The 26,058-nt window shown below is 53.6% G+C and overlaps 3 protein-coding genes across 3 annotated transcripts; all 3 read right to left on the minus strand.

Moving 5' to 3' along the window:
• Window positions 1-468: 468 nt before the first annotated feature.
• Window positions 469-19,997, minus strand: lah (involucrin repeat protein; the record flags this gene model as incomplete). The annotated part of the gene is made up of 3 exons (XM_057243391.1): window positions 469-1,998; window positions 2,081-13,453; window positions 13,623-19,997. The coding sequence occupies 3 exons, from the start codon at window positions 19,995-19,997 to the stop codon at window positions 469-471; spliced, it is 19,278 nt and encodes a 6,425-aa protein (XP_057094929.1).
• A 911-nt stretch (window positions 19,998-20,908) lies between these two features.
• Window positions 20,909-22,005, minus strand: N7529_007865 (short chain dehydrogenase/reductase family protein; the record flags this gene model as incomplete). The annotated part of the gene is made up of 2 exons (XM_057243392.1): window positions 20,909-21,912; window positions 21,969-22,005. 2 exons carry the CDS (start codon window positions 22,003-22,005, stop codon window positions 20,909-20,911), a joined length of 1,041 nt encoding a protein of 346 aa, XP_057094930.1.
• Window positions 22,006-22,820: 815 nt separating this feature from the next.
• Window positions 22,821-26,058, minus strand: clcA (putative C6 finger domain protein; the record flags this gene model as incomplete). Its single annotated transcript, XM_057243393.1, has 3 exons — window positions 22,821-23,046; window positions 23,098-25,517; window positions 25,564-26,058. 3 exons carry the CDS (start codon window positions 26,056-26,058, stop codon window positions 22,821-22,823), a joined length of 3,141 nt encoding a protein of 1,046 aa, XP_057094931.1.

Below are 26,058 nucleotides of genomic sequence, written 5' to 3' on the forward strand. Positions count from 1 at the left end.
GACCAGGGTCGGATTGAATTATTACTGGAATTGTGCTCGAGGATGAAAGAGGTATAAGAAGAGGTGGGAAAAAGATTGGGAAAGATATTGGGAAAGAGTGCGCCGAACCTGACTTCGTTGGCGGCTATAGCCCTAACCAAGATGAGGCTCGGAATGGACATAGTTCATCCTATATAAATTGCTGGAATAGGAGGACTAAGAGTAAGGAAGCGAGATAAAAATGAAATGAAGAAAAGTAAATTATTACAATGCCATGCCAGAAGTACAGGTCATAACTCATAAGACATCAAAGGCCAAAGTAAATACACATCGACAACATAGTCTTAGAAAAAGTGAAAAAAAAAAGAAAATCATAAAAAAACTCCAATCATCGTCTTGCAATGATCCAATCCTCATAACACCAAATAGCAAAAGAAGCAGAGCAGCCGGAAACGATGGAAATACTCAACATGACAAGAGTGTGACGCCTCAAATCAAAGTACTCATATTATCCATCATTGACGAAGGCGCAACGCTATGCACGGATTTCGAGGCATCAATAGACATCCGATCACCGCTCATCATGCGGGAGACCTTGTCTTTGCTCTGGCGAGCGATGAGGACTTGGGCGGGACAAACGACGACTTCGTCATCGCCCTCACCGACATCGCTGCCTTTTTTCACAACGAGGGGGAAGAGGACAATCCGCACAACGGACTGCTCAGCCTCGAGCTGATCGTTGTCGTTTGTTTGCCCGCTGCGCTCGTTCATCAGCGCGGCATTGAAATAGACCTGGCGGGCGAGATCGCCGTTCGTGTCGTATTCCGGTTGAAGGGGCGGTAGCATGATATATTCTGCTAATTGGGTGCGCATCTCCAGCGAGAGGTTGACTGCCACGCGCATGATCTTGCGAAGGTTATCGAGCAGTTGTGATTCGACGTGCGAGGGGGGAGGGAGGACGCGGGACAGAGTCTGGAAAATTTCCAGGGTGACTGCCTCAGTATCGCTTTCGCGCTGGGCGGCGAAGGCAGGGCGTCGAGAGAGGAGGGTTAGGGTCGTTGCTCGCCAGCGATGCACGGCTCGGCTTGGGCCGACTTCGCCTAGTTGTTTTTCGAGGGATTTGAGCTTTTGGCGCTGCTCGCGGTCCATGCCGAATAGGTAGCGCGTGAAGATGTATTCCCAGACCATTGTCATGACTACAGACATGAAGACGTCGCGGCGGCGCACTCGATCTGATAGGTAGGCATCTGGGTCGGAGCCGTCGAGGAGGGCATTGTCGAAGCGGTCTGCAATTTTCTCATCTTGTAACTCGATCAGTGGGCGGCAGCGACGCTTGTCGCTGTGTTTGGAGAAGCGCACAACCCATGATTGAACGTGGCCGCAGAGTTTTTGACAGGCTGCATCGAAGTATTCCTCGTCGCGGAAGACGAGAGCATTGTCATGTACCGAGGCTGAGATTTGTTGTTGTAGCTCCTTCACTTTGTCGCGGGCCTCTTCGAGTTCAGTGCGCAGACGGCGCAGCTCAATGTCCTTCTGCGCCAGTGCGGACTCAATCTCTTGGCGGACTCGATCCTCCATTTGCGACGAGAGCTGGGTGTGCTGTGAGCGCAAGTCATTAAGTTCGCGGGTAGATGACTCGCGGACGTTAGTGACTTCAGCAGCATGGGCGGCGGCAAGAGCAGCATTAGATGCTGTAATCGCCTCATTCTCCTGTGTGAGACGAGATGTCTCTTTTTGTAACCATTCCACCGAGTTTTTCAGTTGTTCCACCTCTGCGTCTCGGTCGCGCAGATCACCGTCACGGGTATTAAGGGCGCGGTCGCTCTTCCGGCGAGCGACACTGGCATTTCGTAATTTGTCTTCGGCCTCATCACGAGCAGCAATTAATAAACGATTCTCGGAAATAAGCTGGTCGATTCGAGTTTCGATATCTTGTAAGTGTTGCATGCTGCGACGACGACGGACACTAGGTGGTCGGCTGGGCGACCGTGGGGAATTGGGCGTCTCACCCCAACCCTCCTATTAATTGTTAGTAAACAATAACAAAAACAACAACACAATTGTTGTAATAAATTTTAACAATTGTGAATTAATCACTTACATAGACGTCCGACATATTTCGTACAGGACGTTTGCCCTTGTCGGTGACGGGGTCGTAAGAGGAAGAAGAAGGGAGCAGATCGAGATCGGTCGTCGAAGTCGAAGGCTGGGAATCCCGGCTGGCCGCCCGCAAATCTCCACTAACGCTGCGCTTTGCACGACGTAATTTTCCACTGCTGGTGCTGGGCTTAAGGATTTGGAATCCTTGCTCAGGCGTTTTGGTCATTTCTGTAATTTCTCGGAAATTGTCTCGGGAGGGTTCTCGTGTGAGCTTTTTGCTTTCATCCGTAGGCCATGATTCTCGATCAAAGGCATTGTCAGTGAATTTACGCACGGGAGTGTGAGGTCGAGGTAAGACATGTTCGGGTTTGATCTCCAGACGGGGAGTTCCGCGTTGAGCCGTGGTAGATTGGTGACCTTCCCGTGGTTCTTGTTCCACTATAGTATCAAGTGGAGTCCGGGGGCGAGTAAAGGAATCTTCACTTGGTCCTCCGAACAGAGACCGAGGAGGTGATGGAGCACGAGCTGCCAGGGATGGTTCTTCTAGACTCCATGTTCGAGGAGTGATTTGGTGTCGTCCGTGAATTGACGGGGATCGACGAAGTTCACATTGTTCTTTCCCAGCCTGCTCTGGGGGGAATTGTGAAGCTGGCTCCTCGGGAGTGACCTCTGTTGGGAACGACACTGACGCATCCAAAGATCGTTCGCCTTGTGTAGGTAACTCTTGCTCTAGTCCCTTGGTAAATTCATTCTCTGTAGCAGGGACTTCCTCGTAGGACTTGACATGGGCAATTGCAGACTCGATTTGCTGTTCAAGAGTGCTAGGCAGCTCGGGCTCTTGGATTCCTCTGGTTTCAATGGCCACCGCGGGTGCTTCCGAGACAGGAAATGTGGATTCGAAATTTGTTTTCAAGTCCGCTTCCTCGGCACTATCTTTTGGCGAGTCCTGCTTTTCTAAAGTTCGTTTGAATCCCCCACGCTCAAGGCCAGGAAATAAATTAGCGATCTTAGAGCCACCAGGAGTAGTAGCCCTAGCAGGCGGCTCGATCTCTTTGTCGACGATTTCCGGCTCTTCGGCCTCAAAAGCTTGTTGAGACTGCTTCTTATTCTTCTTGGCCTTCTTCTTGTCTTTTTTGCTCATCGGCAGGACCGAAGAATCCTCAGCAGCCTCTTTTGACTCGGTGTCTTGCAAGGACTTAGGTGGCGGAGAACGTTCGAAATCTCCAACTATCTCTTGTGCTGGTAATGCCACTGGCTCGGGCTCAAGGTCTGCTTCCTTCAATTGCTGGGACTGTTCAGCCTTTTGTTCCCAGTCAATTGCAGGCCAGTCCTCTTCGTCAGGCTTGTGGACAGGCGCTTTAGTTGCTTGCGCCTTGGGTGAATCTTCCTCGAAGGGCGCGATGTTCATACGCTCTGCAGTACCGATCTCTTTCTCAAGTAGTTCGGGTTTAAATTGTTGGGATTCAACCTGAGGTTCTGATTGGTCTGTATGTTGTTCCTCGATCGGAAGCGGAGCATCAATGGGCAGCTCTCGTTCCAATGGAAGCCCAGGCTCTGGGATAGGACCGGTTTCTTGGGATTCTGGCTCCATGACAGGGTTTGCTGACTGAGTCTGAGCCTCCATGGTCTGCTCGGCAGCAATAACCGGAACGACTTCCTCTTGAGTTGGAGCCTCGTCAGTAATACCAGTGGTTTTCTTCGCTTTGCGCTTGTCTTTCTTCGACATCTTCTTGGACAGAGCTGGCACCACTTCTGGTTCTCGGGTTTGGTCCCCGAGTGGCTCGGCGACAGCGTCAGGCTCGGCTGCCTGCTCCACATGGTGTTCGACCGCGCTGTCTTCGACAGGAGCAAGCGGTTTATCGGTGACAACCTGTTCTGGGATGTCTGCGGATGTGTCTTGAACATCAGCCTCAGCAGGCGATGGTGCGTCGATTGGGTCCCGGCAGACGAGTGTTTCATCGTTCTCACTCGCCGGGATTTGCTTGTCTTTCGATGTAATAGTTTCCTCTTCAACTGCGGCTGTCTCGATGGTCTCAGGTTCTAGCTCAAAGGCCTCATTTGGTGTTTCCCGAGAAATGGACTCAGGTGCGGGAACAGGCTCGACTGGAGTTTCGTTGAGAGCAAGCGGTTCAGGGGCTGCCTCAACAATGTCGGGTTCGGCGGCGAAAGTAGACTCCTTGGGCGCAGGAGAAGACGGCTCGATTGGTATTTGTTTACCTTGTTTCTTGGCCTTCTTCTTCTCCTTCTTTGACATCTTCCTAGTAAGGGAGTCATCTATTGGCTCGTCTGCGAGCTCCTTGGCAGATTCCTTCGGCTGAGCTTCTGGCTCGAGCGGCTCGGTGGGTTCAAGAGTCTCGGCAGGTTCTGGGTCATCTTCCTTAAGCTCCGAGATTGTCGCCTCTGTTGATTCATCAAAAGTTTGGGCTGCCTTGGTAATAGCCTCGTCCTTGGTTTCGGAACGCAGTGGCTCATCCAAAATGGGTTGCTCTGCGACTTGCTCTGGGACTTCAGGCGTGGCAGTCGATGGATCAATGGATGCAGCCTCAGGCTCGGCAGATTTCTCTTCCTCAAGAGCGACAGCCGCGGCTGCTGCTGCTGCTGCAGCGGCCTTCTTTTCTTTCTTGGTCAGCTTCTTGGGAGCGGTCGGCTTTTCCTCTGCCACCTCAGCGGGAGCTTCGAATGGGGCTTGCTCAGCAGCTTGTTCGCTATCTGGGGCCTGAGTAAGTGTTTCAACAGCATCTTCGTGCGACTTGTCTGCGTCTTCGAATCCAGGATTCGTCTCGATCGATGGAACCCCGAGCGATCTCTCTCCTAGTTCCACCTCTTGGCTTGGGGCGGGTTGTTCAGCCTCCCCAGCAGGACGCTCAACATCCGGTGCAGTCTCCTCGGGGATTTCATTAGGCTGGAGCGAGGCTTCCTCGGCCGGGGCATCAGGCTCATCCTGCGTCTTCTCAGCGGCGGGGGCACTTTCGGTTGCGATTTCAGTCTCTAGAGCCGTCGCTTCAGTGACTTCTGGTGTTGGCTGTTTCTCGGTCTGGGCAGCAGGCTCATCCTGCGTCTTCTCATCGGCAGGGGCAGTTTCGGTTGCGATTTCAGTCTCTAGAGCCGTCGCTCCAGTTACTTCTGGTGTTGGCTGTTCCTCGGCCTGGGGCTCAGCCTCGGGTTCCTGTGCACTAAGTTGGCGTTCCTTCTTCTTGTCCTTTTTACTCTTTTTCTTTGAGACAGGGGCCTTTTCAGGTTCTTCGGTGATAGGAGCCTCGGCATTGACAGCAGTCTCTTCGGAGGCAGGGTTAACACCTTCGGCCTCTGGGATAGTAGGCTCCTTGGTATCTTCAGCAACCTCAATTGGCTGATCTTCAGAAGGCTTTTCGACAACAAGTTTCTCGATGGATTCTTCCATGGTTGAAGGCTCTTCAATATCCTTGGACTGCTCTGTAGGTTGCTCCTCGAGAACAGTCACTCGTTCAGCCTCAGAAACTAGCTCGGGCTCAGTGATTGCCGTTTCCTCGGCCTGAGGCGCGGCCTCGATCAAAGGCACAGCTTCAAGCTGCTCCTTCTCCTCTGCAGCAAACGATTCAGGCTCAAGGACTTGGACTTCTTCCTCTTGTTTTTTGTTTTTGTTTTTCTTGTTTTTCTTCTTCTGCTTCTTCGAAACAGTCATCTCAGAAGCCTCATCCTCCAGGGGGACTTCTTCCGTCTGTGCCTCGACAACTTCAACCGGCACATCCACAGGCTTCTCCTCAGCCTGTTCCATTGAGAGATCGCCCGCTTCCGGCACAGACGATTTCTCCTCACCAACTTCAATGTTATCAACAGCCTTCTCCTCCGCAAGAGGAGTTGGCTCAGCAACATCAAGCTCCTGTGCAGAAGGGGCAACATCACCCTCCTGCGGAGCAGCTACCTCCTCCAACTCGCCGGAATTGACTGAACGCTCAAGCACGGGCTGGGGAGGATAATCTAAAAAAGAACTGTCTATCGGCGTCTCAACCTGCGAAGACATGAATATATCAGTCGAGGGCGTTTCTTGCGCCGTGGCGTCGTGTGTTTCGTCGTGGGACTGATCTTTACCGTCATGTTCCGCAGGCGAGGACGCCGTTACGGCTGAAAGTCCAGGGGCGTCTGTGTCCGTCGAGATGAGGCCTTTCTCAACGCTGTTGGGCTCTCCAACTGGTGTGCCTGGCTCGGTTGCCGGGGCGGAGTCATTATCGGCGTTGGCGTTCTTTGACTGGCGTTTCTTTGCCTTTTTGGCTTTTTTTCTTTGGGCAGCTGTCATGCCTGCGTATTCGGCAGCTTCGGTGGCTTCGGCGGCTTCGGCGGCGGTGGTATCGGCAGGCGAAGAAGCAGTCTCGTTGGCGTCCTTGGGAGTTGGCTCTGGCTCGGCAACTGCCTCGATGGCTGGGGTTTCATTGTCGATCTCCTTGGCTGTAGGGGCTTCGTCCTTCGGCAAATCTCCAGAAACAGCTAATTCGACATCCTCGGGGTTTGGAGTTTCGGATTCGATGGCACTATGCCCAACAGTCTCCGTGGGCTGCGCTTGTCCAGGGATCTCAGCTGGCGTATCCGTAGGAGTCTCAGTAGCAGCTTCAGGCACCTCAGATGCCTCCGCAGGTACAGAGGTTTCCTCAGCCAAGTCCACTGACTTTCCCTTCTTCTTGTTTTTCTTAGCCTTCTTCTTCTGCGCAGCAGTCAAAGGAACTTCAGGCTCTTGTGAGACCGGAGACTGAGGCTCCGAAGGAAGTTGAGTATCCTGTTCCGACTGCCCAGTAGATTCTGCAGCGGAAATCGGCTCTTTCGCCTCAGTAGGGTCAGATGCCTCAGCCTCAATAATTTCCTTAGCTTCTTCGGTAGGAGCAATATTCTCGCTCTTCTCCAAGTCTTTCTGTTCGGCCGCAGGTTGGGTCACTTCCTCGGTAACTGCCAACTCCTTGGGCAATTCGTCAGAGACAGCCAATTCAGCTGGAGTATCCTGTAACTTGCTCTTTTCGTCGGGTTGCTCTTCCTTTGGCTCTTCAGCCGGAGTGGCTTCTTCAAAAGCAACCGACTTGCGCTGTTGCTTTTTCTTGTCTTTCTTAGCCTTCTTTTTCTGAGCAGCCGTCATACCCTCGTATTCAGCTTCTTCTGTGGCCTCTGAAACGGCAGCATCAGCTGTTGGATCCGGTTGGGAAGACTCTTCGGCGGTAGGGACTGCTTCGGTTCTCGGTTCCTGCGTCGTGGTGGGAACATCCACACTGTTCTCAGAAGGCTGTTCAACATCTTGGGCAGAAATTGGCTCAGTCACCTCAAGAGGCACTTCCGCAGCTGCAGGTTGTTCTTCCTCCACAGGAGATGGAGTTGGCTTCTGTTCTTCGGCAGCGAGAGATTGGCGTTTCTTCTTCTCTTTTTTGGCCTTTTTCTTTTGAGCAGCAGTCATGCCCTCATACTCAGCTGCTTCTGCGGCCTCTGCGGCGGCAGCATCAGTCCCTGCGTCTGGTTGGGCAGCTGCATCGGTAGGAGGGAGTTCTTCGGCCTTTGGTTCCTCTGTGGTGGTAGCGGGAGCATCCACAATGTGCTCAGGAGAAGGCTGTTCAACATCCTGCGCAGAGATTGGCTCAGTCACCTCAAGAGGCACTTCCGCAGCTGCAGGTTGTTCTTCCTCCACAGAAGTTGGAGTCGGCTCATTCTCTTCCGCAGCAAGAGCTTCGCGCTTCTTCTTCTCCTTCTTGGCCTTCTTCTTCTGAGCAGCGGTCATGCCTTCGAACTCATCAACTTCTACCGCTTCTGCAGCGGCACGATCAGCTTCTACATCCAGTTGGGCAGTCTCATCGGTGGGAGGCAGTTCCTCGGCCTTTGGTTCCTCGGTGTTAGCAGGAACTTCCAAAATTGGCTCGGCGACCTCAACAGGTACTTCCGCAGCTACAGGCTGTTCTTCCTCCACAGGAGTTGGATTCGGCTTATTGTCTTCCACAGCAAGAGCTTCGCGCTTCTTCTTCTCCTTCTTGGCCTTTTTCTTCTGAGCGGCGGTCATGCCGTGGAACTCATCAACTTCTGCCGCTTCTGCAGCGGCACCATCAGTTTCTGCGTCTGGTTGGGTAGTCTCATCGGCGGGACCGATCTCTTCGACCTTTGGTTCCTCGGCGGTAGTGGGAACTTCAACAGTTGGCTCAAGAGAAGGCTGTTCGGCGTCCTGGACAGGACTTGGCTCGGTGACCTCAAGAGGCACTTCCGCGGCTGCAGTATGTTCTTCCTCGACGGGAGTCGGCTTATTCTCTTCCGCAGCAAGAGCTTCGCGCTTCTTCTTCTCCTTTTTTGCCTTCTTCCTTTGAGCAGCAGTCATGCCTTCGAATTCATCAACTTCAGCAGCGCTGGATTCCACAGGGGCCTGCGGCTGGGTGATCTCTTCGGTAGTAGAAGCCTCCTCTGTGTTTGTTTTCTCCTTTCCCACAACAGGAAGGTCTGCATCTTGGTCGAAAGAGGACTGTTCGATTTCCTGAGTGGAAGTCGGCTCGGTGTGTTCCTCCGTGGAAAGATCCTTCCCCTCTTCCGCGACTATAGCCTGCTTTTCCGTAGGCTGGTCATCAGAAAGCTTGATTTCTTCCTCCAGTGGCGCAGGCTGCTCGTCTAGATGTGGCTCGGAAGGAGCGGGCTCTGTTTCTTCATTGGCTGGTGCAGGCTGTTCCTTGGCAGCGAGGGCCTCGCGCTTCTTTTTCTCCCTTTTAGCCTTCTTTCTTTGAGCTGCATTCATCCCTTCGTATTCGGCCGCTTCGGCAGCAGCGGCGGCGGCTTCATCGACAGGACTAGCCTCCTGGATGCTCTCTTCAGGGATAATCTCCTCGGTCCTAGGCGCATCCTGTGCGGCCACAGGGGGCTCCGCATGTGGCTCGGAAACGGGCTGCTCAGTCTCTTGCGTGGCTAAAGCCTCAGTAGGTTGCTCGATAGAAGCAGGCTTTGGTTCATCTTCGGCAGGCTTAATCTCTTCCTCGGCAGGCTTGATCTCTTTCTCAACAGGCGTAGCCGGGGAAGCCTCTTCGGTAGGCGCGGATTGCTCTCCCTCAGCGACAGCGGATTGGCGATTCTTCTTCTTATCTTTCTTGGCCTTGCGCTTCTGAGCGGGCGTCATTGTCTCCTCTGCAACCCCTTCAGGTGTAGAATCGGCAGGCTTATCGTCGAGGGATTTATCTAGAGGTGCCTCTCCGGCAGTGATATCACCCTTTTGTTCTTCCCGGGCGCTCTCCGCGAGGGCAGTGGTCTCCCCCGTTGCAGGCGCGGCCTCCTTGGTGTTAATTGGAACGTCGAGAACTTGTTCAGACACTTCGGGGACAACGACAGTCTCTTCAGTGATTGGCTCTGTGGGGGCTTCATTTTCGAGAGTAGGAAGATCACGGGTCTGTTCCTCTGCGGGTTTGGTCTGGATATCAGCTTCCTGTGCCGGCTCGGGCTGAGCAGACACTTCTACAACCTCAGCGGTAGGTGCGGACTCGGCCTCGGGCACAACATCGCTAGGCTGCTCAACGCTCTTGTCCTCGGTAGAAGTAGGCTCAGCCTCAGGAATAGGTTGTTCGTCAAGCTGCACAGAGTCGGATTTCTGCTGCTTCTTCTTGTTTTTCTTGGCTTTCTTCTTCTCTGCGGCGGTCATTGGAACCTCCTGCTCAGTTGGAGCTTCTTTGGTGGGAGCTTCTCCCTCGACAGGCGCGGGAGTTTCATCAACCTCCCTTGGCTCATCCGGTTTGGAGGTTTCGTCAATATCTTGGGGAAGATCAACAGGAGCGGAAGAATCAGTGCCAACCTTGACGTCGACAGGTGCGGAGGTTTCTTCGGCTACAGGAATCTCAGCCTCAGAAACAGGCGCAATATCCTTGCTTGATTCAGCAAGTTCAGCATCGGCAGACGGGGCGGCTTCAGCTGCGGGAAGTATCTCCGGTTCCTCTGTAGACACAGGTGGAACATCCTGTTCACCAGATGGCTCGATATCCACTGGCGCCAAGGCATCGGCGGGGGCATCAATCTGGGCATCTTCAGCGGGCGCGATTTCCTTGCTAGCTTCGATGGGCTCGGCATCTAGTGGAGAAGGCTCGACAGTCTGGGCGTCATCTGGAACAGAGCTGGTACTCTCTTCCTGCTTCTGCTGCTTTTTCTTGTTTTTCTTTGCCTTCTTTTTCTCTGCGGCGGTCATGGGAAACTCGGGTTCGGCAGGAGTCTCTTCGGCTTTGGGCTGTTCCTCGGATACTGAGGGCTCAGCTGGTGTCTCTGCCTCAATTGACTCTGCTGCTGCTTCTGCCGGGAGTGTGGTTTCTTCCTTGGGTATTTCGAGCTCCGCGGGCTGGTCGGTTTGAGAAGGTTGCTCAGGGTCAAAAGACTGTTCACCCTCTGCGGGCACGAGCGCCTGATCTCCTCCTTGAGGGACATCCACTGGTGCATCCTCAAGGACGGTAACCTCTTTGGCTATATCCTCAACCGCGCCCTCTGTTCCAGGTGCTGCCTCGGTAGCTTCAGCTGGTTTCTCATCGTCAGGGATAGAAGATTCGGTCTGCTTGCCCTTCTTCTTCTTATCCTTCTTGGCCTTCTTTTTCTGCGCAGCAGTCATGGCTACCTCAGGCTCGGCTTCGGCTTCGGCTTCGGCTTCGGCTTCGGCTTCAGGTTGAGCTTCAGCCCCAGCCTCGGGTTGAGTATCCATAGTAGGCTCTGTGACTTCACGAGAAGATTCATCAGTAGGAGCCATCAGGTCGGTTTCAGGCTGAGTCTCAGCGGCAGGCGCTGGAAGATCACGAGAAGAGTCCTCAACAAACTCCACTTCAGCAGGAAAAATTGCGTCCACAGCCTCAGTTGAAGGAACATCCTGCTCTTGGGGAGCTGCAAGCTCTTCAATGGCAGTATCGGAAAGTTCGTTAATATTCTCGACAGCTTCAGGGTCAGAAGGTAAGGCTTCACCGCCAATCTGCGGGGATTGGGTATCTGCAGGATCGGCAGTCACTGGTTCCTCAAGCTTGGGCTCCTCCATCTTTGGCTGGGGCTCACCCTCAGAAGCAGGTGTCTCGGCAGCGTTATCTTCAACGGCAGACTTGCGGTTCTTCTTTTTCTTGTTCTTGCGTTTCTCTGCCTTGGATTCTGTGGCTTCTGTCGGGGTATCTGGGGCTGGAGTATTTTCCGCTGCAGGCTCGGCTGCAAGCTTTTCTTCGGCCGGCTGTGCAAGTTGCTCTTCGGCAGGCTGAGGACTCTGCTCTTCAACGGCCTCTTGGAATTCGTCTTCACCTTCACTGCCTTCCTTGGGTGTTTCTGGAACGGCAGCCGGCTCGTCGAAAGCCACGGCGGTATCTTCAGTTGGCTTCTCGATATCTTCCAAGCCACGGGAGGCCTCCTCGGCTTCGGATTGAGGTGTAGCTTCGGGGGTTTGGGACTCATTGGCGTCGATGAATACGGGCTCAGAGGCCTCTTCAGTTGGTTTTTCGTGGTCCATAGATACAACGTCTTCGCCTACAATAGCGAGTTCCTCCTTGGGGATTTGCTCGGCAGGATCCTGTTCCACGGCAACATCCGAGATAAGCAATTCTTCAGAAGTTTTCTCGATGTCGGTCGAGATAGGAACCTCGTCAATCTCCTTTGAAGTCGGGGTTTCTTCTGCGGGCTGAGCAGAGACCACATCTTCGGTAGGCTCTTCAGTAGAAGCATTTTTACCCTTCTTCTTCTTTTTCTTGTCCTTCTTAGACTTCTTAGATGAAGATGTAGTATCCTCGGCCTGCTCGATTTCTGCAGGCGCAGTCTCTGCCTCTGCATTGGGGGCAATCATTGCTTCAGGAGACTCAGCTACAACTTCAGGCTCGAGTGCAATGTTTCGGGATGCTTCAACAGGCTCCGCTTCCGGTTCCGGCTGAACAGGAGCATCTCGCTCGACAAGCATAGCCTCAGGCTCGACTTGAATTTCTCGCGATGCTTCAACTGACTGAGTCGCAGGCTCAGGGGCAGGCTCCTCAATCTCAGCAAGCGTGTCAGCAACAATATCCTGTGCTGGTTCCAGTTCCTTGGCGCCATTTTCCGAGGTAGCCTCAGACTCAGTCTGAGCCTGGTTCTTCTTCCCCTTCTTCTTCTTTTTCTTCTTAGAAGACTGCGAAGCTTCGACGTCATCAGCAGCAAGTTCAGAAGGCTGAGGCTCTTCAACTGGCTGTTCGGTCGACTCGGGAGTCAATTCCTTTGGTACTTCTGGAATAGACTCAGCCTCAGGAACCTTGTCTTCGGCAGCAGTAACAGGCTCACTGATGTCTTCAGGCCTGTGCTCCCGAGTCTCAGTAGCAACAGCTTGATCGACGACATCGCCGAATCCAGCCTTGCTCTCATCCGAAGCATGCTCATGTTCATCACGCTCCCTCACGGCAGCAATAGCAGCGGCATCAACGACATCCGCGAAACCACCCTTCGCAGAATCGAACCCATCCTGCGCGGGAGTCCTAGGTCGATCCCTCCCCTCAAGGGCATCAAGAGCACGATTCGTCTCTTCACTCTTTTCCTCGGCACTCAATTCGCGCGGCGAGCCAGACCCAACAACCGAGCCCTCAACAGAAGGGAGACGGTCCATTGTCAGCGAAGCAGGGAGATCATCCAGCGAAGCCGGATCCCGCAAGAGCTCCGAAGGAGAGTGGAACTCATATCGCGGTCTGTCCTTTTCTTTGTCAAAATGTTCCGCGGTAGGCGTTGCCTGCTGGGAGTCAAGGACATCGATATTGCGGTCTCCGTGCCCGTGCTCATGCGCCTGGTCTGTGGAAATGGTCAGGTTTGGACGGGCGTCCATGATGGACTGGCTCAGGTCGACATGTTCCCAGCTCTTCATGTCTTCGTCATTGAGGGCTTTGAGGTCCTCGATTGAGGGCGCTCGGGAAGAGGTCTTGCTTGATGGGAGGGATGGGAGGTCGCCTTCGCCTTCTGTCTCGCCTTTTACTAGGCTGTGGCGCTCAACGAGCCATAGTGGTCTTATCTCGCGCGAGTTGCGGAATTCCACTGAGCCTGGACGGCGGTGGCGTTGTTGGCTCGGTGAGCCGGGTGAGGCGAGTGGTTGCTCGACTGGGAGTGCGCGCGAGAGGCCTGGGGAGGTTGGGGGTCGGCGGAAGTGGAGAGGCACAGCCGTGGGTGATTCTGTTGCTTTGGCGACGGAGTGTCGGCGCTGGGGTGGTGAGTGGCGGCTTGTTTCCGGTGAGCCGGGTCTACTGCTCGACTTGGGGGTTAGGTCGAGGGTTTTCTCGGCGTTTGGAGGAGAGATTGAGCGGCTTCGGGGCCTCCCCTGCAGGATCTCATTTAGACCTAGACCTGCAGCGACAGTTGTTGCTGCTAGAAGCCCCGAAGCACCGGTGTCGTGGTTAGCGGGCATTTCGGGGCGCTCGCTTAAAAAAGAATTGGCGTCGTCATTATAGTCCTGCACATGGAATAATACCAGTAAAAGCTTAGTACATTTCTTTTTTTTGCGGGTTTTGTGTGTTTTGTGCAAACTGGTCCGGTCAACCGTCCAGCGAAAGGGAAACTATATGGCACATAAAAGTGTACAATGAAGCGAATCCAACATAAAGAAAAGATCAGTGCTATACCTTCGCGGAATCCCGTTTCCTTCCTGAGTCCACAATGTCCTCATACTTCTGACGACGTTCCTCTTCCTTGCGTTGCCTACTAGACCTGTACTCCTCCAGATTAGGGTCATCCTTCTCCTTGTCTGACAAGTCAGCATTCAACTCATCCCCATTGCTAGAGCTGCGGTGTCTGGAAGAACGCTTCTTGCGACGGCGGCGTTCTTCGTCACCGCCAACCTCAGAGATGGCTTCGCGAGATGAGCGTTTGTCCAGTGAGGAAGACCGCGAATGGTCTCGGGAATGGTCAGACCGGACACGCTCAGCAGGGGCTGAAACTTGCGACCCAAAGAGACTTCTCAGGAAGCCCCCGCTCTTATCTTTCTTTTCCTCGCCCTTGCGCCTTTCGCGGGATTCTGAAATCCGGGCTGGCGAAGACGTCACAGAGGCATTGTCATCAAAGTCCCTCGATGAGCGGTGGCGGTGCTTGCGGCGCTCAGACTTGTCATCTGCGACATCGGTTATAGCAGATGTAATGGAAGCAGCGTCATCGAAGTCCCTTGACGAGCGATGACGATGCTTGCGGCGCTCAGACTTATCATCCGCCACATCGGTGACAACAGAGCGAGCATCATCATCAACAGAGAAAGCATCACTCCCACTTTTCGAGCGATGCTTCCTTCGTCTTCTCTTCTCCTCTCCACCTTCATCGTCAGGAGGCGGTGTGCCGGCGTCACGACGAGGGTCGAAATCATCTCCGCTGCGGCGAGATTTCCTTGACTTGGCGGATTCAGAAAGAACAGAACGGGTGTCATCCCGGGATTCAGATACATCGCGCGATCGAGAGATGTCGAAGTCGTCACCGCTGCGGCGAGACCGTCTCGATTTGGAGGTCTCGTCTTTTGAGACGGGTGCGGAGAAGACGGAGCGATCGTCGCGGGAAAGAGAGACTTCCCGTGAGCGGGATTCGTAGTCGTCGCCGCTGCGTCGTGACTTTCTAGACTTGGAGGACTCCTCTCTGGGGCCAGGAGTGGAGGTGGCAGAGCGGGAGACTTCTCGTGATGGAGAGGGTTCGCGTGATTCGTAAATCTCGAAGTCATCACCGCTGCGGCGTGATTTGCGAGATTTGGACTTAGAAGTCTCTTCCTTGGAGATAGGAGCAGAAATAACAGAGAAAGAATCATCACGCTCAACCTCAGGCTCTTGGTATGCAACCTCGAAATCATCTCCACTGCGACGAGACTTGCGGGACTTAGACTTGGAAGTCTCGTCCTTGGACACGGGAGCAGAGATAACAGAGAAAGAATCATCGCGAGACTCTGGAAGTAAAGGTTCTTGGTATGCAGCCGCAGTCTCGAAGTCATCACCACTGCGGCGAGACTTACGGGCCTTGGACTTGGACGTCTCGTCCTTGGAGATGGGGGCGGAAACAACAGAGAATGATTCATCACGCTCCGGCTCCACTTCAGCTTCTTGGTACGGAATCTCGAAGTCATCGCCACCACGACGAGACTTGCGAGACTGAGTCTTGGAAGTCTCATCCTTCGAGACAGGGGCAGAGACCATGGAGAAAGAATCCACGGTCTCAGGCAGCTGGCGATGTTCCTCGATCGGTAATTCTTCACGTCTGGATTCAGGAATCTTCTCCTCCGGCAGTTGAGAAAGAACCAATTGCGCCTCGTGAGCAATATCGCGCTCCGCGAGCTCAGGGACATCAAAGACATCGCTGCTGCGCCTCGACTTCTTGGACTTGGGCTTTGATTCAGACTTGGGCTTGGACGTTGCATCGACCGGCGGCGCCGAGAAAACAGATCTGTCATCGACATAATCTCTCGGGTCCGCAGTATCAAAGCCACCAGGCATAGAGTAAGTATCGATGTTTCTCTCATCGGCTCGCTCTGGAGAAACACGGTCCCCGTGCTCGTCCTTATCCCGCATAGCGCGTTCCGGCGCAGGTGAAATCTCCTTAGACTTGGGATCTAGCTCTTCGAGCTCACCCTCCACGAAGCCGTGGTCTCTGCGTTTAGACCAAGGCGAGGTAAAGGGTCCATGCACATGTTTTTCATCTTCCGAGCCGGGTGGCGAGGTGCGCATGTGGTATGAGGGGTCATTTGTAATGATCTTGGGATCGAATCCAGCGGCAGCGGTCGCAGCAGCAATCGTAGCGGCGAATTCGATGTCAGCGCCATATCCCGACCCGCCGACATTCTTGTTCTGCGAGACTTCAGAAGCAGGAAGTGGGACGTCCTTGGCTGAGACGGAGACTTCAGATGGAGGGAGGGGGACATGTGTCGGGCTATCTGGCGCGTCATAATCGAGAGGGTCCTGCTCGGACGAAGAAGGAATTTCATATTCGTGAGTCTTGTGCTCGCCCCATGAAACGCGGGAGGTTGTTGAGCGCGGCTTGGTGTCGTATTGAGTAGCTGCCGGAACGGTCGCGCTCACGACGGGGGAGGCAGCATCTCTCACAGAACCACCATTCACACTGTGAGGAGGTGTCGGATCAATGAAGTTAAGTCTTGGGACTGGCCATGGAAGACGGTCGACGCTCTGATAAGGCTCGTAAGAATAGTCGATATGTACGGGCTCGGGCTCTTCTTGCGTTCGCCGTTCGCTAGCAGGCTCCACTTCCACGATTGTGGGAACGGAGCCGTGGCGAGCATGCACGTCTGGGCTGTGGCGGATCTCTTCAGGGGCGTAAAACTCAGCATAATCGTCGTGCACATAGGCTGGACGGACATGTGGAGACCGGGGTTGCGGGTCTTCGTGGTGCTCCGCTGTGAATTCTTCGATGGGCTCAGTTGGCGTGAACTCGGAGATGATGGATGGCTCGGGCTTGAATTCCGATATGAGGGATGGATCAGCCTCGTTGTCATATCGGTAGCGCTCGGCGAGGCGCTTTTCGCGGCGCTCGCTGTGTCGTGAGCTGGCTTCGGAGACATTATCGTCTCCCTTGCGAGAAAGGATCGCGCTGGCGGCAGCTGCGCCAATCACTCCGGCAGCTGCGGGGCCAACCCATGATGAAGAGCTCTTTTCTCTGTCACTGTCTTCTCGTCGCTTTTCAGCCTCTTTCTCTTTCCGGCGACGATCCCGGCGTTCCGCTTCCTGGCGGGCCAGATCTTCCTCTCGGTCAATCAGTTGAACAGGCTCATCGGGAATTCTGTTGGAAGAGTTCTTTTCACGGCGATTGTTACGATGTTCCCTTTCGACCTGTTCCTCTGTCAAGTTGAATGAAACAGAGGCCTGATCCCGGTCCCTGCCGGTGGACCGACGCTTGATGCTTGATGCAGTCTCCTGCGTCGGATAAACAGGTGAGGAGTCACTGCGTCGAAGAGGTCTCCGGCGATCAGAGAAAGTTGAATCTTCTGGAGCCCACCCGGGATCGCGAGCATCTTGGAACTGTCTATCGTATTGCTCGAATCCATTTCCATACGCGGCCGGGACCACGGGTGCACTGTATGCAGGAATTGCTGCAGGCAGTCCTCCCTGGGTGGTGAACACAGATTGAGAGACAGGGGTGAAAGGTTGCGGCTGTTGGAGAGGAATAGGACCGGGACGAACGAGTGTCGGCTCGTCAACGGATTGAACACGCGGGTTCATCTTGGCAACGTCAAAGCGAGATGGGTCGGAAGTAGGTATCGGGTAGACTTGTTGAAGACTACCGGCGCTGCTTGGAGGCTTACTATCATCGTGGTGGCGAGCAGAAATGGCAGCTGCTCCGAGAGCGCCAGCGCCAGCTGCCAGAGCGACTTTTGTGGCATTAGACCTCTTGTCCTTCTTCTTGCTGCTCTTCTTGCTGCCCCATCTCCAGCCCCATTTGCTGCTACTGGAGTCGGAGGTGGACTCGGAACTGCTTGCTCCGAATGCTAAGGCCGAGCTGGCGCTAGAGCCGTCCTCCGACTCATCGACCCACTCTTCATCATTCGTAGCAGAGGATGCGTAGTTCGAGTGACGGGATTTGGCAGTGTACATCTGACCCGTGGTACGACCAGGACCATGAGGCGATGAACCAGCCAAACGGTTCGCCGTAGCGCCAAGACCTATCAAAGCGGCGTCGACATCCTTGCCCTTCTTATCCTTCTTTTTGAGCTTGGACTTCTTCTGGAATCCATCTCCAAAGGCAAGATCATTGTCTAAGGACGAGGACGAAGAGCCACCATTGAAAGAGAAGAAACCCCTGCGCTTCTTGGTCTGGCGTTTCTTCCGGTTCTCAGACGAAGACATGAAGAAAGATCCAATGCCACCCGCAACGGATTTCTTAGCAGGCCGAGCAACATTAACGAACGATGACGATGAAGTAGAATCCTTTCGGCGGTGGCTTCTTTCAGGGGAACGGCTGCGGGAGCGGTTTCGAGACTTGGATACAGCATAGGCAGCTCCACCCACCGCGGCGCCGAGCGCAGCCTCCTTCATGAATGAGTGGCGACCGGATCGTGACGAAGAACGGGATCGCGACCGGTGAGTGCGAGCATATCCAGAGTGAGGACGCTTAAAGTCAGATTGATGATCTCTGTGCGGGCTACGGCCCGAACGACGGGTCACGCCGCGAGACGTATAGCTCTTGCGGTCATCATCCTCGCCATGGGACGAGTCAACACGGCCGGAGCGGATACTGTAAGAATCATCGAACTCCTTGCTTGAGAAGAGAGACTTGGTCGCATAGCCAGCCAGCATACCAGGTAGCCATGACGAAGATTTGTTGGACTTATTGCGTCGGCGGCTCTCGTCTTCAGAGGAATTATATCGGCTGACCTTGCTGACTCGCGAGCTACCACTGCTGTACCGATCGGCGGAGTGTCGGCGGCGACGGCTGTGGTAATGATGCTTGCGAGGGGCATCGACGGAGGTTGTGCCAGGTTGGAAACAGTACTTACACACGCCGATGGTCTCGGTGTAGTCCTCGAACCTTCCCACGCCTTCGGGGTCACGCCAGAAATCAACGAATCGCCCAACCGCGCCACGCTGGCGCTCGCGCATAGCAAGTGCACTGGGTCCGTGGGGATAGAAACCTGGGTTGTGGATGGCGTGGGTAGCGTGGCCACCTGGGCCTGCAACATGCAAGCTATTTGAATGGCCAGCGGCATATGGTGGCACGCCAGCCTGCGAAGACTGCTCGTAGTTCTGGAAAGAATACGACCCATGCTCGGGGCTTGAAGAGTGATGTTGGTGGCCGAGTATGTACCCTCCAGCAGCACCGGCAGCAGCCAATCCGGCACCTTCACTGAAGCTGTGAGAGTGGGATGGCTTGGGAGGCTTCTGGCTGCTGCTCGGCATTGGTTGATTGGTTGCCACTGGCGGATTGTATGCCATGGGTTGATGCTGCTGGTAGGAAGTAGCGTCGTACTCAGATGAATACGTCTCCGAGTGAGACGAAACATTGCCAATTCCATAGGTAGCAGCAGCACCAAGCGCAGCCGCAGGCAGAATGTTTGCCGCCGATGGCTTGGAGGGTTTCGAAGGGTTCGACGGCTTCGGCGGTCTGGATGAAGATGCCGGGGGATTGACTTCCGGAACATGGTAATTATCATCGAAATAAGCTGCCGCCGCACCCGTCTGGCCCATACTACTAGGCTCTGGGGGTGGATTAGCCGATGGCGAAGCGGCCATCAAATGTGCTTGAGTATTTGGCAGAACAGTCGGAGGAGCAGGCCGAACACCAGGCTGGTGCTCGATCGACTGGCCTTGGTCACCATAATAGTCAGCAGCCGCACCAGCAGGATTAGGCGGGCGATACGGTCCCGCGACCGTCTCCGGGAACTGGCCGGGGAATTGGTGCTGGACATGGGGGTCATAAGGGAGTGCATGCTCGGGCGAATGGCCAGCAGACGGCATAGCATTGTCATATTGCATGGGAAACTGGGAGAATCCCGCACCCTCGGTGGGAAACTGGGCGCCGGGGGCACTGGATGGCATATTTGTAGAAATTGGGGGCATATATGGATCCCCGGAGTGGGTGCGCGAGCGCTCACGACGGTCGCGCTCCCGATTCAAGTCATCTAGACTATCTTCTGTTGCGCGACGGCGGCGTCTCTCACGGTCTGGACTCTCGCTTCGATCACGTGTGCGCCGGCGGGTACTCTTACTTTCTCGGTCACTGTCTCTGCGTTTCGGTGTTCGTTCAATGGGGAGGCGATCGTAATTGTCCATGGGTTCTGGTTCGGCGGTCACAAAGGATGCGATTGAGTCGCCGGTGGTGCTGTGTGGTCCACGATGGCTGCGGGAGCTCGAGTACGAAGAGATATCACCCAAGCCGCGGTCACGGTCGTCACCCCGTGATGATTTGCGACTTGAGATTGATCTTGTATCGGACTTGTCTGACTCGGTCTTTTCAGACTTGCGCCGGCTGCTTTTGGAGCGCAGGTCGGATGACGAGCGGCCCCCCATGAGGGCCTTAAACATGGTGGGCAATTAATTAGAGATTAAAAGAAAACCATGTGGGGATCGGAATGTGACACTGGAATGTTGGTGAGAGAGAGTAGTTGAAGGTGGGAATGGAATCGAATGAGATCAAATGTTATGTTTTGGTTTGTTTGGGTAAACAACGGGAGCTGAACCGTGGATCTCACACCCGATCCCCCCAGAAGTGGATCTTGGGTATTCGCTCGGATATCTGCTGTTTCCACTGTTGTTAGTATGTGAGTACGTTCGAATATGTCAGATATGGCGAGGATGTCGGATATAGATCACTGTCACAGTGAGATGCAGATGGTCTGCCTTGAAAGTGAAAAATGTGCATCATTGCTGAATCATTGAATTGTCGCCAAACATAAGTGGAGCGAATCAAAGTCGCGGTGAAGCATGCACGGGCCACTATCTGAACGGGGCTGGGGGTTCATCATCCCAGCCTCTGTCTTCCAGAGTGACATAGCGGGATATCTCTCTCTCTATATGTACATGTATCTATGTGTATATATTAGTACAGAGTCGGATTGCAAGGGTATTCTGTGGTAATGTTCGTTGCTGGAAGTATCCAATTCTATACCTGGTAGACAGGTAAACATTAGATGATATCCCACTATAAATCTACCAATGTCAGCTAGTATTCACTGTAAGATGCCAATGACCAGTCAATGAGCCGAGGCAGCATAAAGAATAGAATGCCATTACTTCAAAGAAAACCATATATTCCTCAGTCAATCCTTCTTCGTGTCAAACATCCTCCCGAGGCCTGCAAGTACCTAGGCAGGATCTAGATCTAGATCCTCGTACATAACACAAACCATCGCATCCCTAAGCTATATGAGCTTTCCAAAACTGAACTCAATTTCCAGAAAGCTAACGATCCCAAATACACCTAAATCCTCAATACACTACTCAGTCCTCATCAACCTCTCCAACCGACACCTCACCAAATGCTGCACCCAACCCGGCAACCCCCTAAACCTCGTAGCGACCCAACCCGCCGACCCCGGCAAAACCACAACCCCACTCTCCCCCTTCAAAACACCCCCAACAACCCCCTCCGCCACACTCTCCGCCTCCAACAACGGATTAAACCACGTATCTTCAGGCGTAAGATTCCGAATGAACGCCGTCTTCGTAAACCCCTGCGTAACAAGCAAAGTCCGCACCCGAGGCGCCGAGTACCGCGTCACCAGCTCCGCCGCCAGTCCCTCGTGGAATGCAATCGCCGCGGCCTTCGACGCACTGTAATCTACCATACTCGGTGTCACCGTGTAGCCCGCCTGCGAGGCGATAGTGACCACCATGCCGTGGTTGGCGGTGATCATGTCTGGTAGAAATTCCTGGGCGAGGGCGTAGTGCGAGAAGGTGTTTACCTCGAACATGCGGCGGGTTTGCGCGGGCGTGGAATTGAGGATGGTTTTGCCCGTGCAGATGCCTGCGTTGTTGATTAGGATTGTGGGGCGGCCAAAGGAGGCGCGGATCTTGCTCGCCGCATCTTTTATGGCTGCTGCTGAGGTGATGTCACATTCGTAGAAACGGATGCTGTTGGGCAGCGGGGGTTGCGGAGGAGTGATGTCTAGGATAGCGACTTTAATGTCGCGCGAGCCGAGGAGGTGCGCGATTTGGAGACCTATGCCATTGCTGCCTCCGGTTAGGACGACGATCTCTTTGTTCCAGTCGTAATGGTCGGTCAGTGCGTTGTTGAGGATGCGTCTATTTAGCCAGGTGCTTAGGCGGGTGAGAAGCGCGAGGGCTGCTAAATGGCGTAGGGCTCTGTGGAGCTGTGGATGTAATTTGAGGAAGGCTTGGCCTTTGCTTGTGTATTTCGTCAAGGCAAAGAGAGGGATTATCTTCCATGGGTCTAGCAGGGTGCGGGAGATGAGGGTGCCCAGCACGTCTGCTGTGAAACCTGTCGTGCGTTAACTTTTATAGCTAGAGAGTAATTTACAGGGACTAGACAGATACCTTCTCTCGATAGCCAAGTCTTTGTGCCATTTGCCATGCTGTCAATATCTGATTCGAGATCTGATGAAATGACATTGAGTCTAAGCTGGGGTTCCTGGGTTTCGTGTATATAAAGCTGATCTTACTCCTGATCAGCATGCGGGGAAGCCGAGGTCCGCTCGTGCATCTGATAGATTCCAAGATTCGATATTGTATCAATAAGCCTATGTACATATGCACCTATGGAGTACATATGCAGTTATCTAGTGGAATATTTATGCATTGGATCAATCTCATCCATTTGAGTAATGTGATTTGGCATTCTCAAATCCCACTCGATTTGACGCTATCCCAGGACTAGAACATAAAACATCCAAACTTCATCTCAACTGCGCTCTTTGTCCAAACCTATAAACCACGTAGAATCAATCTACAGTGAAACCACACTGAGGTCAAGGTATGATTCAAAACACCCAGTCGACAGATATAAGAAATGCAACGCGCTACCCCGTAGAACGTAACATCGAAAAGAGAGTAGACAAGCTAAGCGATAGCGTAAAGCCTCTAGGATATAAGCCTTAAAAGCGGTGGAACTCCACGCCCCCAGCGTATAAATGTCTCGACGAGATGCAAAAACTCAAAAGAACAAAAGGAAATCCAGTCTGATTAGAATCAGACAAAAAGAGGTAACACCAATGAACACAAGCCACAATCAGATGTGCAGGAAAGCATGTGAGTCAAAAGGGTGGGGAATCATCAAGAAAAGGGATATAGTGCACATGGTATAGATGACAGGGGCACAGGGCTCCGCTGATAAAAAAAACAAGAGATACATGATGCGTTGTGGGTATTGCAGAAAAGAACTCGCTAATGCTAGTAGTTCATGTTGTCGGTGCTCAAGTCAGGAGCTTTTTTGAAGATTTTGGTGTAGATTTCTGTGAGGATGCGGGCGTCGGCGCGGAGGGTGGGGGAGATATTTTCGTGTAGGGCGAGGAAACGGATCGTTCGTTTGAGGAGACGGTCGAGGGTTTCTTCCTCAACGAACTCTCTGAGACTTGACATGTATGTTGCTGAGAGGACAAGCATGTTACCAAATTGTCTGTGGGCATATTAGTATTGAGCATAAATGGTTGTGTGGGATTTGACTTACGCATGGGCTGTGCCGAAGATGTTGGTCACAATCAGTCTGTGTCCGCCCACGCCATCAAAGGCCTCGGTGCTTAGGACTGCAGAGTCGATGCAGATTTTGCAGGCTTTTTTCAATTTCTGGGGAAGGTCCCGCATGCTGACTTTAGGAGCATTCCAGCCATTTTCCAGTGAAGCGGCCGGCGTGGGACCCATGTCACTCGACATGCGGGCCATGTTCGTCGACCTGCTGTTGTGCGCTATGGAGGGAGACATTTGTTGCGATGTGGGTGAGTCCACCGAGCCCTGGCCAATTGAGCCGACGCGTGCACCTGTTTGACCATAGTGCAGGGCATAGTAAAGAAGTGGCCGGTGGATGATGTAGCGAGCACCATAATACTTAGCACGCATGCGAGCCGCGTTGATCTCTTTGGCTGGCTCGTCGGAGTCTCTCCACTTCATGCTATCTGGGAGGCTTGTTCGCCAGAGGTCAAGGTTCATGCTGAGAGCTTCCTGGACACTTGAAGACCACCGTGTTTGGCCTGCTTTTTCGACTTTGTAGAGATCCGTGTGGACTCGATTGAGGACTTTGCGCAGGTGAATCTGAGCCGAGTAGAACAACATCATCATGGTTGGGGGCGCACTCAGGTCGTTTGGGAGACTGATTGTGAATTTTCCTGCGGGGAGCCCCATTTTACTTTCAGATCGCGAGATACCACTTGCGGGAATATCGAGCTCTGCAAGCAAATCACTTTCCAACTGTAGACACGTCCAGTATGCGAAGTTGTAGAGGTCCATCGTGGGTCCGTCGACCAGTTGCGTATATCGTGTTGGTCTCGCCAACACCTGGCAAGCTCTCGAGGCCTGGGAGATCCAGCTGTGACTTTGGAAAGGATGTGCCAGCTGACCAGCATATAGACCAGCAAGCAAAGCAGCTTGAACATGTTCCAGTTCGTTGCCGCCCTGCAGATACCCCAAGATCATGGTTGCATACCCGTACATTGTCAAGCCAGCAATAACCTGATAGTTCTTGGTATTCCCCCGCTCATCCTGCACAGCCGTCACAGATCGTGTTGATAGGTTCTTCCGGCTATCGTAGCCTGGTACTGGTCCTGGGGACTGGAAAGACTGATTGGGAGATTGGAAAGACTGGTTGGAAGATTGGAAAGACTGGTTGGGAGATTGGAGCGGCAGCCCATGCAGACTTTGTGAATATTGCATCGGGATAGCCGAGTCAGAGTTTGCAGGCGAAAGCACACCATTGGGGGCATACGGTACGTTCGGGTTTGTCCGGGGTGGTGGCAGAGGAGCAGGTATGTGTTGGTGGCGGTAATCGGGTCTGGTTTCCATGATCGGTCCAGGAAGAGGAGAAGGCACTTCACAGATGGCACCAAGAGCAAGACACAGGAGAACCATAGCGTTGTCGATATTTCTCCCTACACGTGGCCGTTCCGGGTTAGCGACGGACTCCTTGAACTCGCCTCGCACGCCCAAGTTCTCGTTTGATCGTCTCCGTTTGGCTGGCGGTGGGCCATCCCGAGCCGGTCGCATGTGTGAGGCCGAGGATGGTGATTTGTTGATGCGGCAATAGCATCGAATGAATCTGTCAACCTTCTGGTCTAGTTCGGCCTGTTCCAAGAATGGGTGAAGCAGATACATGTTGTTAAGATAGCTGTCATAGTAGCGTTGAGCGGTTGAAAGATCGAGCTTCATATGACCGAACTTGTCAATATCGACGTCTGCGTCGAGTCCTGCACCATCTCCATCAGACATGGCACCAAATCCAATATCCGCCGGCAATTGACTGTCGTCAGCGGTGTATGAGATCTCGCCTTGTCCGTAGATACTGATCAAACCGCGCTCTTCCTCCAACCTCATCACATAATTCTCGTCATACTCCTTTGGAAACAGCAGCTTCTTGATTGAGGGCCACATCAATAGCTTGTGAGCTGCGGTGGTATGTTCCACGGGAATAGAGAGCTCTCCCTCGGCCTCATTCGTCGAGTCATCGCACAATAAATCCGCGGGTCCCAACTTCTGGCCATACTTCGAAGTGCCAACATCCTGACTGCCGGGTTCAAGAATCGCACTACGGGTCTGCGTGGACCCCGCCTCTTGTTTGAGCGGCGGCTCACGTTCAATACTTACCGAAGCAGGCTCTTGACTGGACTTTACGGGCCGTGGCATTGTCTGTCGTCCAGAGTTTGCCAACAACTGCTCCAAAAGATCCTCGACCTTCCCCATCCGATCCGTGATATGATCAAAACGACGATCCACACGATCCTCAGTCGCCGACAATTTGTCGAGAACTATCTGAGTCGTCTTTTCCTGCTTGTGCGGCGGTACCTCTTTGTAGACACACTGTAAGCTGTTCTCTCTGCAATGACTGCAATTCGGTCGTCCCTCATCACACTTCGCCTTCCTCGTTCGGCATTGATCACAAGCCTATAGGCGTAAGTGTCAGCGGAGGAAAAAAATAAGCAATAAGCACCCGTTCTACAAGCTCAACTGACCTGTGTAGCTCTAGCCTTGCCCCGGCGCGCAGCTTGATTCTGATAAGCTGCGGAATCATACCCCCCGGCGGCGTCGCACCCGCCAATTGAGGAACAGGTGTCATAAATTGTGGAGCGGGAGGCAAATGGCCAGACGGAGGCATGTTTTCGGCATTATTGATTGAATCCGGCGGTGGGTATCCCATGCGAGCGCGATAATCGGGCGAAGGGTCATGCGCGCCGTTCATGGGCGTTCGGAAGTTGTGAGGAGGATTTAGATCTTGCGGAGAAGGCATGGGCGCCTGCGGGGGCATGCCGTTAGGTCGGGGATACGGACTCTCCGTTAACTGTGGCAGCTCCCTGTTGGCTATGACGGGGTATCCTGGTGGATTGGACGTTTGTGGGGGGTCGAAGGTGGAAGGGTATTGAGGGCGCCATGAGGTATCGTAAGGTGAATGCGCATGCGGCCCTTGGGGGGGTGGCATGCGGTTCAT

Source organism: Penicillium soppii, assembly GCF_028829465.1.
Source record: "Penicillium soppii strain IBT 18220 chromosome Unknown utg000006l, whole genome shotgun sequence".
NCBI lineage: Eukaryota > Fungi > Ascomycota > Eurotiomycetes > Eurotiales > Aspergillaceae > Penicillium > Penicillium soppii.